Here is a 20,711-nt window from a genome sequence, read left to right as displayed (position 1 = left end):
GGTCGCTCCCTTCCTACCGTCGACATCCATGTGCCGAATAGCAGCTGTTTTGTAGCTGCACGACGTCGTGCATACATCACCAAGCCATCTCTGCTTGGGCGGCACAGTGCTACCCAATTCCAGACACCGACACCGGTTTTCGGTCGCAGGACGTTGTTCTAAAGATGGTCTAGTCGCAATATGAAGCTCACAGCATGGTTTTTTTTTTCGGAATCTCAAGCCTTCCGGAGAGTTCAGTCAATCGGATTTCATTGAGGCCGGGCATCGACCAGCTGGATAGTCGGATCCAGTGAGTGCAACCGCAAGGCAGCGTAGCGTTAGGGTCGCGAATATGGCAGCTGGAATGAGGCAGATGCAGCAAGAGGGCATAACGCGGGGTCATCTAGTGTACTGTAGCTATGCAGGTACAGTACAGTGAGGTGTAAATGGAGGCCCCTGCCCTTTTCAGCTGCGGAAGAAGCGGGAGCCTGCAAATGCCCTACTTGTAGTAGTGTAGTAGCTGCGGTCTCGCCTGCCATCGTCCAGTGCCGTAGTTTATGTATTGCTGAAGTGACCCCAGGATCCACTCAGGAACAAGGTTCCTCTCGGCTGTGGGGCTGGGCTGCCAGTAATTTTCCGTCGCAACCACAAAGCCGAAAGGGAGGAGATAGGTCCGGCCGCTTCTGGGCAGCTTCCTGTTCATGAGGAACAGGGCCTGTTCTTTCCTTCAAGCTCAGGCTGCGATTTGTGCAGGCTATGCTTTCCCGCACTTCGTTCGTTTCTCTTATCCGCGACCGTCTCTTCCAACCTTCGGCTCACTCTGCCGCCTCCATTCGCTCGCACAACCCCCGCAGCTCTCGGACCAGAGCCTGAAGATCTTCTCAGACTTCGTCTCTCATCCCGCCGTTCTCGATACCAGGCCATCGCATGCTCCCCTCGGTTGCAGACCTGCTGAGCGCCCTACACTCCGCCTCCGGATAGCTGAGCGTTTTGCTCCGAACGTTGCATCCGACAAGATGGGTGAGGATGACAGGAGCATTAAGAGATCGCTTGCAGCCCAAGACCCCATTGTGCGGGAGCTTGTCCAGGAGGACATCGAGCATGGTGTTTTAATCCCGTTGAAGACGACGCTCGAGTTGCGCGACGACTATCAAACGGGACATGTGCTGATCACTCGCACGCCGACCAAGGCGGCCAACCCGGCCATACTGTAAGCATCCAGCTATCGGGTCTGAGCTGCTCTTCTGTTCGTGCTAACCTCCACAGTCTGCTACGCAACCTGCTACCAGATGAGATCATTAAGGGTCTCCCTCATCTACGCAGGTGCGCAAAGCCGTCGGACCTGCCAGCTCACCTCAAGGCGCAGTTCATGAACGAGTCCCCGCAGAGCCGACAGATACACACGGGCAAGTCGAGTTGGATATACATAATCGTGGGCCCTGAGAACCTTCTCAACCGTGACGAGGTCGCTCAAGCGCTCTCTACGATAGAGGGGATGGAAGAAGAAGTGTTCCTTCGGCGGATCCCAGTTCCGATGGTGCCTCCAACATCGCAGGTCCAGGCTGCCATGTGGTCGCAGCACTTCTGGCCTTCGCTATATCGGAAGAATAACCCGCTGGGGCCCCATCCTTCCATGATTGCTCGACAAACAGAGGAGATAGCCAACGACACCGCGATATGGATGGCGCTAGCGCACAAGGTGGCGAGGGAATCTCACGCCTCGGGCTATGGTGAGCCAATGGGTGCCTGCATCATTCAGCGGCACGAGGGGAGGACAACGCTTGTTGCCCTTGCTGGCGATGCTCGCTGGTGTCCGCGAGGAAAGGTTGGGTGCTCTGGGAACCCAATGGCACATTCGGCGATGCGCGCCATCAGTATCGTTGCGCAGAAGCTTGTCCGAGCCGAGAACCGAAAGACGGAGACCAGGCCGGAGCCCATTCTTGAGTTCGAGGCCTTTCAGGACAAGCCACTCCTTGACGACGAGAAAGCGGTTTATGACTTGGAGCACCCGAACCCGGACGGCTACCTGTGCCACGGGCTCGAGATGTACCTCACACACGAGCCTTGCGTTATGTGCTCAATGGCCATCCTTCATTCGCGCATGGGCAAGGTCGTCTTCCGTCACCGTATGCCGCTGACGGGCGGGCTCTGCGCGGAGGATCGTGGCCGGGGTCATCCTGCCCTCAAGGGTGCCGACGGCGGCCGAGGGCTCGGCTTGTTCTGGCGGCGGGAGCTGAACTGGAGCATGGTCGCCTGGGAATGGGAATCGAGCGGCTGTCTGCAGCCGCTTAAGGTCGATGGGGCGACTCATGCCTAGTACCTGCCCGCTCCTCGTCTAGCTTGACGTGGCATGTATAGTTTGTAAGGATCTCGTGTGCATTATCGGCATTGCTTTTGGTTGGCAAAGCAGAAGCCAGGGGAGTTCGGTAGTTCTCTCGTCGAATTGGGCATTGTGGGCGCGATGGTCATAAACCCCAACCTGCCCCCCCCCCCCCCCCCCCCCCCCCCACCCAACTTCTTTTTTTTTTTTTTCTTTCTTTGCTGAGCAACTGGGGTACTGGAGGCCGGCGTTAGATAGGCAGTCTCTGCGAGCCTGGCGTTGCCGGATGTGGAACGGACTAACCGGCGCATGGAACAGTTAGAGGCACATTATGACAAGGGTTAGACGGCGTTGGTCAAGATAACATGTTTATTTTTTTTTAAGCCGAGGAATGGTCAAGACCCCAGAACCACTTGAAGTATGAACAAACAACCATATTCATGCAATTGTGCCACGAGTATTGGGGCTTGCTGAAGGGTTACGGATAGATTTCCTTCCCATCATACGTGATACTTGGTTTGGCGGCTGGCGATAGCAGCAGACGGACGATATGCCGCGCAGAGCATCTCTTCCTCGGCCGATAAAACCAAAATGGCAGAGCCACACCTCCGGTTCTTACAAACACACCCACATTCAAACTGGTGCAGTTTGCGGCATCAATAGACCATTGACCGATGCAGGTGAGGCAACAGTTCGGCGCTATAACAGGCATTTTATAGGTACCTGACCGCACCTACAATCCTGGCCAGAAAGCTGGGCCTTGATGAATCCCGAGGGTGCAAACAAACTCCAAGATCGTCTCGGCTGGAGCCGCACAAATGGTGTCAACGATCCGGGGAAGAGGGCGGGGGGACAATCAGGAGGAAGGAACAAACGCGGGCAAACCCGCAGCATCAAGCCGCAGATGTGTGGGTCAACCCGCTGCCGATCGAATTCTCAGAAGAAGATCAGCGCCGATGCGACCGCCGAGCCTCAACGAAGGACCTCGAAGGGCTCGCGAAGGGCGCGCAGTCAACGTCAGCACTTGCGCAACCTTCTGACTGCAAAACTTCATCATTGTCGGCTCACTCCTCTCGAGCGCTCTCGTACACGCCCGACTCCTTGCATCCCGGAGAATCAAGGTTCCTATCGAAGGAAGGAAGGAGTCTGGAGCCGCACTCAAACGAGACATGGAAGGACAAACGCTTTGCCGCAGCCGGGGCCGCGTCCCATATTGCAAACAGCAGACTCGATAGCTCGGTGCCTGCGGTTCGATAACACGAGCTTTACTTGGGTGTTGCTGTGGTAGTCTCGGGACTGTCCTCGCCGTCGAATGTTGAAGTGCAACATCACCGGTAGACAAAGACGTTTCGAGATTTCGAGAACGAGCCGCGACGGAGATTCTCTTCGCAATACAACGACTAACATCTAGGGATCCAGAACCCGACCACTTCTGTGGAAACGGCCAAGATGCCGACTCTGGCCACCACCAACTTCAACATTCTTCTCAGCGTGCTGGGCGGTTGGTTGTCGCTCCTCGGCTCGGTCTCGTACCTCTTCAAGGGGAGCTTCTACCTCTCCGAGGCCCGTATGTCGCACCGAGCATGACCCGCAGGGCCGAGCCTCCGCGCCGCTGAGCGGCCGGAGAAAAAGCGGTCGGAGCACGCTAACGCGGCCCTGTCTTAGCCGTCTCCCTCCTCGTCGGCGTCGCCCTCTCTCCGCGCGCCGCCAACTTCATCCGCCCGCTCGAGTACGCCCTCGGCTCCCCCGATAAGCTCGCCTCCATCACGCTGGCCTTGTCGCGGCTCGTGCTCGGCGTCCAGCTGGTGCTGGCTGGCGTCCAGCTGCCCAGCCGCTACCTCAGGAGGCAGTGGAGGCCGCTAGCGCTGCTGCTCGGGCCCGTCATGGCCGCCATGTGGATCGTCGCCAGCCTGCTGGTCTGGGCCCTCGTGCCGGACCTCCCCCTCCTCCACGCCCTCGCCGTCGGCGCCTGCGTCGCCCCCACCGACCCCGTGCTGTCCAGCCTCATCATGAAGAGCCGCTTCGCCGACCGCAACCACCCCAAGGGCCTGCAGGACCTCGTCGTCGCCGAGGCGGGGGCGAACGGCGCGCTTGCGTATCCGTTCCTCTTCCTTGCCCTGTACTTGATCAAGTGCCTCGGGGACGGGAGCGGGGACGGTCCTGCGGCTGACCACCACCGCGGCGGCGGCGTGAGGGCGGCGGTGGGGCAGTGGTTCGGCGAGGTCTGGGGCTACGCCGTGCTGCTGGGCATCGTGTACGGCGCGGTGGTGGGCTGGCTGGCCAGGGAGCTGCTGCGCCGGGCCGAGGAGCGCCGGATCGTCGACCGCCAGAGCTTCCTCGTGCCGGCCGTCTCCCTCGCCCTCTTCGTCGTCGGGACGTGCGGCATGATCGGCAGCGACGACGCGCTCGCCTGCTTCGCGGCGGGCAGCGCGTTCGCGTGGGACGACCGGTTCCGCCTCGACGCCCTCGACGACTCGCTGCAGCCGGCCGCCGACATGCTCCTCACCGTCCCCGTCTTCCTGTGGTACGGCGCCGTGTGCCCCTGGGAGGCGTTCCGCGCCAGCCCCGTCGTCCCGCTCGGCAAGCTGGTCGCGCTCGCGGCCCTGGTGCTGCTGGCGCGCCGCCTGCCCTGGGTGTTTCTGCTGCACTGGTTCATCCCGCCGATCGCGCAGGCGCGGCAAGCCGTCTTCGTCGGCTTCTTCGGCCCCGTCGGCGTCTCGGCCATTTTTTACCTCTACGTCGCCTTGGGCTTCCTGCGTACGCTGGACGTGGACGGGAAACCCAGGGCCGATGTCAGGTTGCTACCCGAGGCGGTGACCGTGGTGGTGTGGTTCACTACCATTTGCAGCACCGTAAGTCTCTCTCTCTCTCTCTCTCTCTCTCTCTCTCTCTCTCTTTCTCGTCGGAACAATCCGAGACCTCGAGGAGAGCGGTGCCAGCTAACAAATAGCCTTCGAGTTCATCCACGGTCTGAGCATCTCGTTCGGAAAAATAGGTCACTTTCTACCAGGGACTGCCTCCCGCGACCCCTTGGCGTCGCCGCCCTTCGGACCTCTCGGAAGCCCGGCTTCCTCTCTTCTGCTCGATCGCGGAGAGGGCTCGCGTGCCGTGCGACCCGGTCCGAAAGGCGGACCTGGAGACGAACCCGGCACCGGGCTGAGGCGTCAGGGCCAGGGGACCATCCGGGCGCAAGGTTCAGCCTAGGCCGGGAGAGGCTGTGCATGATCGGCGGAAGGCATCGCATCACGGCAAGGACGTTCTAGTCGACGTGGTGGAAGCCAGTCAAGTCGCGCCGGCCCATGCTTCCGTGCCGTGCGAGCGGCGGATGATTCGGCTCCCCGACGAGCCGACGATGGCCGGAACCCCGGAAACGTGCGGACATGGCCGCGCTGAGCGCTAATAAGCACAGCTTGGCAGCTCGGAGGCTTAACAGGAGAGAGCAGTCTGGCTGCTTGCTCCCCTTCCTGTCCCCCTTCTGTGTGGCAGTCGCCATTTGAAGAGATGCGAGCGCGCCCTGGCCTGCCTCCATGAGTAGCGCGAACGTCAAAGACTAAAACTTTGACCGGTGTTGATTATTAATATTATTACTGTCATCGTTGTTGTTTTCTATGTCGCCTTCGCCCAGGGCCTTTCAGGGGGATCACTCCGTTCAGTTTGTGGTCCGTCCAAGTATACCTGTACACAGTCTATGTAGCACCATGAGCGAAGCGTCTCCGCTCTTTTTTGGTAGAGGCCATACACTTGCGTTGATTGGAACTCCGATCCATCCTCCGTCCATGCTCTAGTGTAAGCTGTCAAACCGGATGAACTACCCGGTGGTTAGTGCTGACTAATTAGTTCAGTACTACCACCTGTCTCCCGACAGGTGGGGCCAAAACCCCCGGACATGCCAATATTGCCAGACACATCACCAAATTTCCCATACTTTCGTATCTATACAAAAGGTGCCATCAAGTTTAATTACCCTCGTAACAATAGCCTCAAATAGCTGTAAATAGTCTAATTGTAAACTAGGTTCTAAAAAGCTTAAAAACGTAGTAAAATTTAATTCTATCCGGTTATAATTAGTCGAACAATTGGTTATATAACTTGCCTTTGTCTCCCTCTCCCTCTATATTATACTCCTTATCCCTATCGCTCTTAATTGTGGTAATGCCTTCTCTTTTAGCCTCCTAGCAATAGTTATTATCTTCTGTCCCTAGCATTACTATCCCTAGTGTTACTATCCCTAGCGTTACTATCCCTAGTGTAGCTACTGCTAACTTATAGGTATATCGCTTCTTAAACCTCTTAATATCCTTGATAATAGCTATATATGGTGACTCCTTCTTAACCCTAGATAGAGATAGTAACTTAGTATTCTCCTCTTACTTATCTTTACTATCTATAAAGTTAAATCTATTATTATTATTATTATCAATTGATATTATAGACATACTACTAATCTATATCCTAAGATACTTAGAGGATAGGAGTTTGACTTCTGATAATAGCTTCTTTGCTAACCAAGGGATTAGGACTTCCTTTCTATCTCCTAAGTTAAAAAACGCCAGTAGCTAACGCTCCTTTGGTAGAACCTAAAGAGGGTAGTTATTATTAAGAGGAAGATAGTCGTTCTTGTTAGTCTTTTCTAGGAATTTAGTAAAGATTGCTATATAAAGGCGATACCTATTAGTACTAGGAATCTTATTTTTAGGGCGCTTCTTCTAGACTTTATATTCCTCCCTATAATCTTATTTAATCCGCTTAATGGTAATATAGGTAGCTTTTCGGCTAGTATCTCGAATAGCCTTAGTATTCTTCTAAGCTTAGATCTCTTAAACCTAATAAATATATTAAATGGTTATACTTATTATAACCTCTCTTATTAGCTTAATAAGTTAGCCTTATATTTTCTTAGTAGATAGTATAGCTAGATAGGCTCTCTTGTCCTTTATAAAGTTCTTAAGATATTTATATACTAGCTAACCCTTATTAACTATTAATATAATATCCTAAAAATATTCTTGTATTAATAAATTAAAAAGCTTAAGATACTACTCTTAGATATAATTAATACCTTTTTTTATATATACCTATCGCTTATTATTAGGAATTATTATAAGATATCTAATAGCTATACTAGATAATACTTTTTCCTTGATCTAGTCTATTATAATATATTGATTTGGTAGAAAAAGACTAGTCTTTTTAAATCTTACTATAATATTTTGACGTCTAAAACTAGCTTCCTAGATTTCCTAGAATCCTTTAATAAAGTCTACCTATATAAATATAAGATTACTATTTCGAACTACCTATTAGAGACATTATTAATATACTTCCTTAAAATAGTAAAAGACTCTTATATCTATTAGCTAGATAAAATATATTAAATAGGGAGGGAGGAAGATAATAAGAATATTAAATAAGATATAATATTTATAAAGTTCGAGATTATAATATCTTATAAAGTTATCTAGGATAAGTAGCTAATATATATATTCTTCTAATAGTATAGATATATAGACCAAATCTTTAGGAGTAATATTATCTAGGTTAATAAAGTATATACTAAGAGTAGAACTATAGTGTTAGAAGGGCCTACTACTAGGCTAACTTGGCATGGAGGTAGCACTATCATAGGGCCTACTAGATAGGTTCGAGCGGGGTTTATAGGCAGGAGAGTCAATTATCTTCCTAGGGCAGGTAGGTAGGTTATTTAGAGGACTAATCCTTAGGGAGCTAAAACCTCCCTCTCGGATCTATAGTCTAATAGGTACATTTTATACCCCGAATCGGCCGCTTATTCCTCCGGCCATACCCTGACCATACCCATTGTTTATAGGGTTATACCTATCAGCGCCTAGCGTAGCCCTCTGTAGCCTGTCGTAGGTCAGGTCGGGTTACGTTCGTGACAATTTACTCTCCCCCTTAAAGGGCCTATCCGTAGGCCCTGTCAGAATAGCTTTAATCTGACTTTATTCCGTAGTAGCGTTTCGATATTCTTTTAGTATTTTATACTTATTGTTTAGATCGTGATTATACTATGATTAGGTAGGTACTAGGCGCCTTTATATTTGTAGCTATGTTACTATTGTTATAGTTACGGTTTAAGTATTTTTATCTAAAGGTTCGCTTTATTATAAATATATCTAGTGGTTATCGTAGCGTTAGGAAGGTCTCTGTCATAGCGATAGAAATGATATTTAACTTTCTTAGAGGGCCGCTCTTTGTTCTTAATTTTCTTGTAATCCTTAACCTTATCCTTTACGAAACGTTCTTATTTTAGTTACCTATAATAATTTTCAATTTTCAAATCTTTATTCTTATATCTATAGCGATACTATAGAGATTTAGTAGCTTAGTATGGCTAACTTGCTATTATATATATAGTATTTACGTGGCGCTATTAAGGATATTAACGTAAACGACGAGGTTCCTTTTAACGTTCAATGTACGTATCCTATTACTAGCTTGTTTAAATGTTTTTAGTATTACTAGGGCTACTAGATAAGCTACCTCCTAGTAAGTATACATTTTAGGAGCGATTCCCTAGGTATTAATGATAGTTTAGGCTACTAGTGCTATAACTAGTGATATAGTTAATCTTATAATTATTATTTAGTCTATATATAAGGTCGTTTTGGCCCTAAAGCCGGATATAGCTAACTCCGAGGATTTGCTTACGCTTAATAAGTGCTATCGCTACTATATTACTATACTTACAAATAATATAGCTATTACTTTCGAGGCGGTTAAGAAGTACTACTAGTCTAATATAGGCCTTATTAATAATAGTAGTAAGAAGATTACTTCTATAGAAACTTGTTTATTTTCATTTATGATTTGGCGTAGATACTAATATATTTATAGGAATAATAGCTAGTATATAGTAAGTTCGTAACCGATCGCAAGTATATGATTATAGCAGCTAACCTATAGCCTAAGTTTAACGCTAGTATAGTAGGTTTAGTCGCGTTTCGGTCTACCTAATTATTTACTAATATAGTATAGGTACTATAAGATCTTATAATTTAGTAGCATTTATTACTACCTTATCTAGAGCCTATTAACAAGGGCTATATTACTTAGTAAATAGCTAAGTACAAGTTTATTACTAAACTAGGTATACTTATAGTAAGGGCTCTAGGTAGTAAGGATAAAGTAGCCTGCTTCCTTAATAAATATATAATAGATTTAGAGTTTATCTCTTATAGTAGGTTTTAACAGGGTTTTTAAGGTAGTGTCACGGAAATATACATACAGATGCCGCCTAGGCCACCGGCACGGATAGGCCAATCAAGCCGAAAGGACGGGAAGAACCAATCATAACGTAGGGAGCACTATAAGCCCCACCGTACGCTGGCTTACGATCACCAAGATCAGCGTAAAGTCACTGATCGCGATAAGCGGCTCACCAGGATCACTAACCAAGGACTAATCAAGGTAATCCGGGAAGGTTATATATATATATATAGATAGTCACTTGTTCTAGTAGACTCTAGAGTTTACCAGTGATAGTAACTCTCCTTTATAATCATAGTACCCCTAATAGCATCGCACTACTATAAGAGACAACTCTATTGTTATAAACCCTTTGGCTTTACCGAATCCCTTAGACGACCTATACGCTTATCCCATACCACTTACCTTTGTCTAAACCCTTTTAGAAGAAGTCTGAGTTGGGTTCGTTATACATTGCTATCACTCCCTTTATTCTGTTATGGTTTAGAATGGAGGTAACTTCGACCTCGACATCGATATAGCTACTAACGTTACGGCCGAATAGCTGCTCGCCTAGCTTGGTTAACTCTAGTAGCAAATCTAGGAGTTAGACTAGAGAGACAAGGCTACTTAAGCTCGAATCAAGGAACTCGAGAACGGCGAAAAGTACTTACAGAAACTAGTTAACGAGGCCTATACTAAAATCAAGGCGCTCGAGACTGCCAAAGTAAGCTATATTAAGATCGAACTACCTGGCAAATACGGAGGAACTAAGGAGGATCTCGTAGGGTTTTTAACAAACCTCCGATCCTACTTCCGGCTTAATAATGACAAGTTTCTAGATGATAAAGCCAAAGTCCTCTATGTAGCTACGAGACTAGAGGGTAAGGTACTTAGATAGTTTGAACCTATATAGAACGACTACCTTACTAAGGAAGATAAGGATAACCGAGACGCCTTTATATAGGTAATCTTCCGATCCTATAACCGTTTCGAAGAAGAGCTTCGGAAGGTCTTTAGCGATAAAGATGAGAAGATTTATATGTAAGAAAGGCTTGCTAATCTCTAATAGACCAAGTTAGTAGCCTCCTATATTATATAGTTTAGATAGGATATACTTAAGTCTTAGCTTAACGACAAGGTATTAATATAACTATTTTATAACGGCTTAAAGGAAAAGGTTAAAGACGAGCTATATAAGTATAACCGGCTTAAAACGCTAGATAAATATATTATATAGGCTATTAGAATCGACGATCGGCTCTATATATAGGAATAGTAGAAACGAGGTCGAATAAACGGAACTATAGTTAAGGCTAATGATAAGAAAAAGCGAGTATACGTTAGTACCTCGTATAGGATATATCTTAGAGCTATAGATATAGATATAGTATAGAAGTAGGACAAGAAGAAGATAGCTAAAGATAAGTCTAATACTACCTACTATAACTATAGAAAGAAAGGATACTATAAGCAAGAATGTCAAAGCCTAAAGAAAGATTAGAAACCAGTCCTAGGAAAGGAAACTATAGTTATTAACGAAACTAAAGATATCGTTAAAGTAATAGCTACAAGCTACAAAGACAGGGATAGTAATATAGACAATCTTAAATACGATAATAATAGCGAAGACGAACAGACGCCGTACTCCAAACTAGTCATTATAGACCCCAAGACAGGCATTGCCAAATAGGATATAGTAGGGGAGTATACGCCACCGATTTCGATTCTCCTAGCCTTAAGGCAGTAGGGTTTTACGGTCATGTAGAGACGGGATAGATCATAGATAACCGACACCTAAGGAGTCGACCAACCCGGACCGAACATCTTGTTCCTTTAGGAATAGATTAAATGGTACCGTAACGAAGTCTTCCGGCTTAATATAGAGTTACGCGAACGAGATAGATGCCTAACTTGACTTGCCCAGTAGAGCAACGAGATAAGGGACGAAATAAGAGAACTCTAACGTATCGTAGAAACTATCAAAGAGGAATAGCCTATGATATATGATAGACCCGATAGTTATACTATATACTTTAACGATTAGTAACTTAGCTATAATATATGGAACCTAGAGTACTAGTTTATATATATAAACTATAGAAAAGATAAACATATATAGGAAAGCTATTAGAAGAAACATTCCTACCTTAGTATTAGGATACCTATAGTCTATATATAGTAGGAAGGATTTAGAAAAGAATTCTAATATCTTCTAGGCGACGCTATATAACTATACCCTTAATATAAGGTATATATATAAGTGCCCTAGTTCTAGTATATAGTATATAAATACCAATATTACTTCCGTAACAAATTCGAAAACAATCACTAGCTAACCTAATAGGAAGATAGGGATAGAAGTTTACGCCCTATAGAATAGGTCTACGACATGGGAAATAGAGCGGCCAAATTACTCTAGAAGATCGAAACCTAGAGTCTAGAAGGTATTATAGTAGTTCCAAGACAAGCCTAGCCTAGGCACTACGGAATAGGACGAGATATATAGGACTTATGCTAGAGCAACGATTGTCTCTATTACGCGGACGAAAAGAAATCGCGAATTCGGGAGCTTTAGATAAAGCTATAGACTATACGACGAAAAGCAAAACGGACCTAATGGTAGGAAGCTATAAGCACTTAATGGCTTATAGAAATAAGAACGATCGACGAAGCTACTATTAGCCAAATAATTAAAGAGGTTAGCACCGACCTAGGAAACGGGTTAGGGCCCTTCGAGGGGCCCGAAAACCATTAATACCTATATAGTAGCGAGTAATAGTATAATATAAGAGGAACTAGCGTAAGAGACTACTATATCAAGACCTCCTAGTAGAAATATAGGAAATTACTGTAATCTTTGGATGACGATAGTAAGACAAGCAACTATAGATAACGGTATAATAGAAGCAGTATAAAATACTTATACTAATAGATAGTAGAGTAGAGATAAACCTAATTTCACTAATACTTGTAAATTAGCTATAGATACCCTAGAGGATAAAATGGAAGTATAGTATAGTCAAAGGGCTATTCCTAACGTAATAGGTATATAGGGAGACCGAACCAATCGATATTACTATAGTAGGGAAGACTATAGTAGTCGTATTTAGCATTATAGATATAAGCGACAATAAAGATATAATACTAGGATTACTATAGTATAAAGACTACAACCCGGACATTAGCTAGAAGAATAGTAGCTACCTACAACCCTAGATAGAGTCATATTCGACCAGTATAATAGGGAGCATACAAGGATCGCGAGCGGACAATGCTCAAGGGAAGGCATGTCCTACGGATCCACCGCAAGAGACGGGCAATGGCAGACAGACCACTATAGACTCTAGAAGAAGCGGTATAACGACACCAACGTTACGATAGGAGGAACGAGCTAAACCGCTAATAGCTGTTCTCTCCGTTGACAAATACGGAGCACTACAATTAGAGCAATAGGTTAAGACAGGAGAAATCGCTAGTATCGCTATAGACGGAACTAAGTTCGTATACTATTAGAAAACAGAAAAACGAGACAAGACTAGGGAAGTACCAAAGGAGTACGAAGGATACCTAGCATTCGAACCGAAGTATCTAGAAGGATTACCAGAACACGGCCTATAGGATCACGAGATCAAGCTTAAGGAAGGAGTATAACTAAAGTTCTTTAAGATCTACTATATAAGCTAGACGTAGAACGAAGAACTTAAGCGATATCTAGAGGAGAATCTTCGAAGAGGATATATCTGCCTATTAACATCGCTAGTAGGCTACCTAATCCTATTTATACCTAAGAAAGATGGAAAGCTACGGTTATACGTCGACTATTGGCAATTTAATAAATAGACCGTAAAAAACCGATACCTGTTACCGCTAATCTTATAGCTCTAAGATTAGTTATTAGGAGCCTAATATTTTATATATCTTAACTTGCCATCGGCCTATAACTATATATGGATCAAAGAAGGCGACGAGTAGAAAATGGCCTTTAGGATACCCTATAGCTACTATAAGTACCTTATTATGCTATTCGGACTTACGAACGTACTAGTAACGTTCTAAGCCCTAATTAATCAAGCTATCCGACCCTTTCTTGACAAATTTATAGTATATTATCTTGACGATATACTTATCTTCTCTAAGATAATAGACGAACACCAGAAGTATATAAGAGTAGTACTAGATACGTTATATATATATAAGCTATTAGTTAATAAGGAGAAAAGCGAATTTCACGTTAAGTAGACGGTGTTTTTAGGATACGAGATATCCCTAGGACAAATTTGGATAGAACCCTTAAAGGTTAAAGCTATTAAAGATTAGCTACGACCGACGTTAGTTATAGAAGTACGAAGTTTTATTAGGTTTATAAACTTCTACCAGATATTTATTAGGAATTTTAGAGCGATCGTACAATTATTATACGAGCTTACTAAGAAGAACGCTAAGTTCTAATAGGAAGAGCGATACAAGCAAGTATTTACGTAGATTTGTAACGTTATTACCGAGGATCTAGTACTAGTACTACTAGACCCTAAGAAGCCATTCAAAGTAGAAACGGACGCTTTAGACTATACTATCGAAGGATAGTTAGGATAACAAGATAAGTAAGGGAAGCTATATCCTATAGCTTTCTTTTCAAAGAAGCTCGACAGACTATATCTTAACTATCTAATCTATAATAAGAAACTACTTACGATTATCGAAGCTTTTAAGGAATGGTGACCATATCTTAGTGGTACGATCGAACTAGTATAAGTATATATAGATCACAAGAATCTATGGTACTTTATAACGACAAAGGAGCTTAACGGACGATAAATACAATAGGCAGAATTCCTTATAGAATTTAACTTCGAGATCCGCTATAAGAAAGGCAAAGAAAATGTACAAGCGGACACTTTAAGCCGATGAACAGATTATACAGAAGGACGAACGGAAACAACACCACCGTTATTTAAGGAACGAATAGATAGAACGCTATATCACGAAATGTAGACACCTATAGAAGATGATCTACTCGACTCGTTCCTAGAATGTTACGTAATCTTTCGAGAAGAAAGGATCAACAAGGTATAATATCAAGTAATACCTAGACTAGTAGTACCTAGCGAAGTAGAAGAAAAAGATAGGAAACTCTAGTACCGAGGCAAAGCGTATATTTATAATAAAGACCAATAGCTATAAATGATTTAAGAACTCTATAAGTCGAAACTCGGAGGATACAAAGGAGTTACGAAGACTATTATATAAGTCAAGAAATACTATAACTTTCTACAATTAACGGCACGAGTCAAGGAAGTTATATAGAGCTATGATATCTGCAATCGAAGCAAGATAGTACGATATAAGCCATACGGACTACTTTAGCTATTGCTAATAGCTAACAAACTATAGAGTTTAGTTACGATAGACTTTATTACGAAACTACTAGAATCTAAGGATATAGCTATAGGAGTAATCTACGATAGTATTCTTACTATAGTAGATCGCCTGACTAAATAGGTATACTTCTTTCCCTATAAGGAGTCCTAGATAGCTAAATAGCTAATAGACGTGATCTATCGGCAAGTTATATTAATATACGCTTAGCTATAAGAATAGATTACTAATAGAGATACCAAGTTCGTATTAAAGTTTTAGTAAGCATTAATATAACGATTAGGCATTAATAGTAAACTATTAATAGCATATTACCTATAGACTAACAGACAAACGGAACGACTAAACCAAGTTATTAAGTAATACCTCCGTTCCTACATTAACTACTAGCAAGATAACTAGGTTATACTATTACTAATAGTATAACTCGCTTATAATATAACGCCAACAGAAATAACCAAAGTCATACCGTTCTTTACGAACTACGGATACAAAGCAGACCTTAGGCAAGGACTAGAGGTTATAATACCAAGAGTAGCAGTCAAAGTAGAGTAGATATACGTATTACATGAGAAACTCAAAAAGGAACTCGAGTTTATTAGAACTAGAATAAAGAACTACTACGATAAACACAGGCTCGAGGGACCTCGCCTAGAGAAGGGAGACAAAGTCTATCTGATCGTACAAAACCTATAAACCAAATGACCAAGCACAAAGCTAGACTTTAAGAAGGTTAGACCCTTCATTATCAAAGAACGAATTTCGATATCTAACTACCGACTATTATTACCGTTATCTATATAACTATAGACGGATGTTTTTTATATTTCACTTCTCGAACCAGTACCGAAAAACGCCAAGACCGCTATAAACATTAAAGTAAAAGACGAAGAGGAAGAATAGGACGTCAAGGAAATCCTAGATTTATATATCATTAATAGGGAACTATAATATCTAGTTAAATGGCTTGATTTTAGAATAGAAGATAACTTATAAGAGCTAGTCAAGAACCTAAACTACCCTAAGAAACTAAAATAGTTCTACTAGAGGAATCCTAACCGACTATAGGGGCTAACTTAGGAACCTAACCGGCATCTAAGAAGGAAGAAGTACCGGTAGGAGCCGACCCTAGGGATAAGCTAACTACTTCCTAGTCAATCACGCCGAAGGCGCCCGACGCCTACGCCTAACCTGTCAAATCCTGTTCGTCCGATATCGGAGCCACCACCCCGTCCTTCTTATCCAAACCCCGTATACCTCGACGAACGAATTTATTACTCTAGTTACGTAACATTCGTTTTTGACGACGTAAACGCGTAAGGCGGCTTAAAGTTTGCTAAAGCAGATCTTCTATCGCTAAAATTTCCTCCTCTAGCCTATCTTGCTTACGCTAGTTATATAACATTACGACAAGTTAGAACGGAAATAAGAGGACAAACAGAAGCTACTTATAGGAATCCGCTACGTTCGGCCCGTCGTAAGACTTTCCCTTACGCGTATAATTCAAGTACCTCTTAGAATTTCCCGATATAATATAACGCTTCTTAGGCGTTACACGCCAATAGTTAGAATACGGTATAGTTTCGGAACCGTCTCGCTCAATTATAGCGACTAAGATACGACGTTCACGCGTTATATCGTAACAGCGTTTCTTTATACGGTTAGCTATAGTAAACGGCGGAAGGGAGCAAGGGGGGGGGAACTTACAAGAGCAAGTTATAAGAGGGAGTTAGCGCTATTTAAAACGGCCTAAGAGGGCTTTCGGGTCGAAAGCCTCGAAGGGAGGGCATCGTGTCACGGAAATATACATGTAGATACCGCCTAGGCTACCGGCACGGATAGGCCAATCAAGCCGAAAGGACGGGAAGAACTAATTATAACGTAGGGAGCACTATAAGCCCTACCGTATACTAGCTTACAATTACCAAGATTAGCGTAAAGTCACTAATCGCGATAAGCAGCTTACCAGGATCACTAACTAAAGACTAATTAAGGTGATCCGGGAAGGTTATATATATATATATAGATAGTTACTCGTTCTGGTGGACTCTGGAGTTTACTAGTGATAGTAACTCTCCTTTATAATTATAGTACCCCTAATAGCATCGTACTACTATGAGAGACAACTCTATTATTGTAAACCCTTTAGCTTTACCGAATCCCTTAGATGACCTGTACGCTTGTCCTGCACTACTTACCTTCGTCTGAACCCTTTTAGAAGAAGTCTAAGTTAGGTTTGTCATAGGTAGTTATATTTTGTTTTGTTTTTATTTTTTTTTAATTATATAAAGTAGATACCCCTTTAGCCCCGAATTAGTATTATAGATTCGCTCTATCGGTTTGTAGTACTATAATATAAATGTTTTTATTGATTTTGGTAAGGCCTTCTTTATTATAGTTTTAGTGTAACGTCGGCCCGAAATATAGTTTTTTGTAATACGGCTTAGGGCCTCTCCTAAGGCGCCTTCCTTGGGCCCTTTTCTACGGTATTTCAATCGCTACGTTAGGGCGTATCGCCATGGTAACGCGCCCCCCCTAGTTTATGTATTCTCTCTTAGGATATATATCCGGGCATTTTCTATGGGCGCCCTCTTCTTGGTCTTTTCCCGTGCCTCTTAGCACCGTATTAGAGGCGCTCTATAGTTATAGTACACTCCCTGAACTTATATACTTTACCCTATATATTAGCGATATTTTCTATATCTACCTACTAGTTGAATTTAGAAGGCTACCCCTTCTATTTTACTAGGAACCATTAAGTTCTGCCGTTAGCCTATTTTACTAAAACTTCTTCGACTTCCTACTTATTATCCTCTTCTAACTTAGGCATCGGCATTTGTTCTGCCTTGTTTCGGCTATAAGGATACTATAGTTCGAGTAATAAGATAGGGAATATATTATATAGTTAGGTATACTATATAGGTAGTGCTAGTTGATATACTAACGAGCTAACTAGGTCGAGTACTTAAAATAGGCCGAGAAACTTAGGTATTAATTTTATTAGTATTTTTAGTCTAAGATTTTAGGTTAAAAGTAGGACGAAATCGCCTCTTCTAAATGTCTTTTCCTTATATTTTTTATTGTAATAATGCTTATAACTTTATATAGCTTCTTTCTAATAGTCTTCTAGCTACCTTCGTAATACTTATAACTTTTTGATCTATTCTACTATATTAGGGTGGTACCTCCCTTTTAGCAAATTGTCTCCGATTCACGATAAGATTATAAGGTTATATCCTATTAATGCTTAGAAAGGGGGTAGTCCTATAGTTACGTTAATAGCATTATTATAAATAAATTCTACTTTAGGGAGGGTTTGTACTTAAATTATAGGGTTTACTATAGCGAAATAGTATAGATATTATATTAATATTTAGTTACTTTACTTGGTCTATCTATCGGTTTAAGGGTAAAATGCTATAGAAAGCCTTCTATAGACTTAGTTTAGGTAGCAGAGATCTACCTAAAATTACAAGGTAAAGATAGAGCTATAGTTACTTATATAACCTTCTAATATACTATATTTAAGTTTAACTTCTTTATAAACTAGTTTAGCAAGCTTTTAGCTCGTAATATCCGAACTAATGGTAAAGAACCGGTTTATTTTAGTATATTAATCTATAATTACTAATACTATATTCTTTTCTTCGGCTTAGAAGTTCACTATAGAAAAACCTATAATAAGATCTATACTAATTTCTTACTAGGGTCGGCTAGGTATTAGTAGGGATTCCAAGCTACTATATTTCTAATACTATTTAGGTTTACTTGTCTAGTAAATATAATATATTTGGTACCAATTTCTAATGTCTCTTACTAGGCCTTCCTAGTCAAACTTCCTTTAAATAAGTTTGCTAATTCTTTTAGGCCTAAAGTGCCTAGCTCTAACATTATTATAATATAACTAGAGGATTTCTTACCTTATAGTTTCTTCTATAGGAATATAAAGTGCTCTCTTATAGAGCAATTTACCATTAGATCCTATAGACTACGGTTCGGCTTTGCTAGTACCTTACTAGCTTTTCATCTTACCTTTCTCTAGGCCTTCCTTTACTCTTTAAGTCAAGGGGTCTGATCTCTAGAGCTCTAAGATATACTCTCTAAGTATTTATAATGGCTAGATAGTAGAAGCTGATTCTAGTCTTACTACCTCTTTAGCTTGTCTTTATAATATGATTAGCTTTCTTTTAAGGCATGCCTTTTCTATATTATGTAATCCCTTTAGATTGACTTTTAACGATTAGACTCTAATCTAGCATTAAAATGCTTACGAAACTTTCTACGCTTCTTATACCTTCTAATAGTTTGCTATCTTATTCTAAAGTATAGGTAACTATTTTTAGTTCTTAAGAGGATTATCTTCCTTATAATCTAGTCTTCTTAAAGGGCTATCTACTAGGTTTCGCTTTCTAGGTTAGTATTTAATAATAAAATCGAATCCTAATAAATATATATACTACCTTACCTAATAACCGTTAAGTTTGGTTTATCTTATAAATCCTTATAAGTTATTATAGTCTAAATAGACTATAATTCTATAGGGATTCCCTATCAGATAGTGTCACTAGTATTTAAAGCTTTCTACGATTACTATCATTTCTTTGTTAAGGGTGTTATAATAGCAGGCTAGTCCTAAGAACTTAGCTAATTAAAAGGCGATAGGATGTTTTTAAGAGTCCTTTGTTTGCTAGGATAAGACGGCCCTTATCGTAAACGTAAAAGCGTCTATTTCGATGATTATCGGCTCTTTAGGATCGAAGTACTAGAGAACTAGCGCCGATTTGAAATTGTTTTTAATTTCTTGAAATGCTTTTTATTCTTTAAGATTAAACTAGACTTATCCTAGCTTCCTCCCCTTTTCTAACCCCTTTAGTAGACTTGTTAGGGGGTAGGCGATCTATAAAAAATTACGAATGAATTTTCGATAGAAATTAATAAATCTAAGAAATATTTAAATGTTATAATAGGTTTATAGTTCTAGCTATTCCTTTATTATTATAATCTGTTTGGGATCTATTATAATTCCTTGTTGATTTATTATAAATCTAAGAAAATCGACTTAGTCTTTGTAAAATAAATATTTACTAGGCTTACAATATAACTATACTTTCTAGAGTCGTTTAAGGACTCTCTAGATATATTTTATATACATTTTATAGTTAGGAGAAAAGATTAGAATATCGTCTAAGTAGACTATATAAAATTTATTAAGTAACCCTCTAAGTACTTAGTAAATATAATTCTAAAAGGTAGTAGGTATATTAGTCAGGCTAAATGGCATGACTAGGTACTTAAATAGCCTATATTAGGTCTAGAAGGCGGTTTTCTATTTATCTCCTTCTCGAATACAAATCTAATAGTAGGTATCCTTAATGTCAAGTTTAATAAAAAATTAGGCTCTAGATACTTAGTCTAAAATCTCTAAGATAAGTAGTAATAGGTAGCGATTCTTCTAGGTGATTTTGTTTAATCCCTGGTAATTAATATAGAGATAGAGGCTCCTATCCTTCTTTAGTACGAATAGGACCGGACTAGCTATTAAACTCTCTAAGGGTCGGATTCTTCCTTTAGCTAGGTTCTTATTAAGGTATTCTTTTAAGATATTAAGTTTATATCGAGATAGTAGGTAGATTAGTCTAATAGGAGGTATAGTTTCAGGTTATAGGTTAATCTTATAGTTAGTTGCCTTAAACAATAGAAGGATACTAGAATTTAATATATCTATTATATTGGTAAAATCTCGTAACTTAGAAGGGATTTCCTCTAGGTTTCCTAAGGATTTTAGCTCTTCTTTATCAAGGAATAGATCTATAGGAATATCCGAAAT

General features: G+C 42.1%; 3 protein-coding genes across 3 annotated transcripts; all 3 read left to right on the top strand.

Moving 5' to 3' along the window:
- Window positions 1-995: 995 nt before the first annotated feature.
- P884DRAFT_275481 (cytidine deaminase-like protein) lies at window positions 996-2,296 on the top strand (the record flags this gene model as incomplete). Its single annotated transcript, XM_069442847.1, has 2 exons — window positions 996-1,189; window positions 1,246-2,296. 2 exons carry the CDS (start codon window positions 996-998, stop codon window positions 2,294-2,296), a joined length of 1,245 nt encoding a protein of 414 aa, XP_069300066.1.
- A 439-nt stretch (window positions 2,297-2,735) lies between these two features.
- P884DRAFT_95086 (uncharacterized protein) lies at window positions 2,736-3,949 on the top strand. The gene is made up of 2 exons (XM_069446192.1): window positions 2,736-2,979; window positions 3,049-3,949. Exons 1-2 carry the CDS (start codon window positions 2,850-2,852, stop codon window positions 3,585-3,587), a joined length of 669 nt encoding a protein of 222 aa, XP_069300065.1. The 5' UTR covers window positions 2,736-2,849; the 3' UTR covers window positions 3,588-3,949.
- Window positions 3,749-5,699, top strand: P884DRAFT_194118 (Sodium/hydrogen exchanger family-domain-containing protein; the record flags this gene model as incomplete). Its single annotated transcript, XM_069437804.1, has 4 exons — window positions 3,749-3,866; window positions 3,965-5,151; window positions 5,258-5,417; window positions 5,461-5,699. The coding sequence occupies 4 exons, from the start codon at window positions 3,749-3,751 to the stop codon at window positions 5,697-5,699; spliced, it is 1,704 nt and encodes a 567-aa protein (XP_069300064.1).
- Between the last annotated feature and the right edge of the window lie 15,012 nt (window positions 5,700-20,711).

Source organism: Thermothelomyces heterothallicus (assembly GCF_042370625.1).
Source record: "Thermothelomyces heterothallicus CBS 202.75 unplaced genomic scaffold P884_scaffold_4, whole genome shotgun sequence".
Lineage (NCBI taxonomy): Eukaryota > Fungi > Ascomycota > Sordariomycetes > Sordariales > Chaetomiaceae > Thermothelomyces > Thermothelomyces heterothallicus.
The sequence above is the reverse complement of the archived record's forward strand: the minus strand, read 5'-3'. Positions and strand labels throughout refer to the sequence as shown.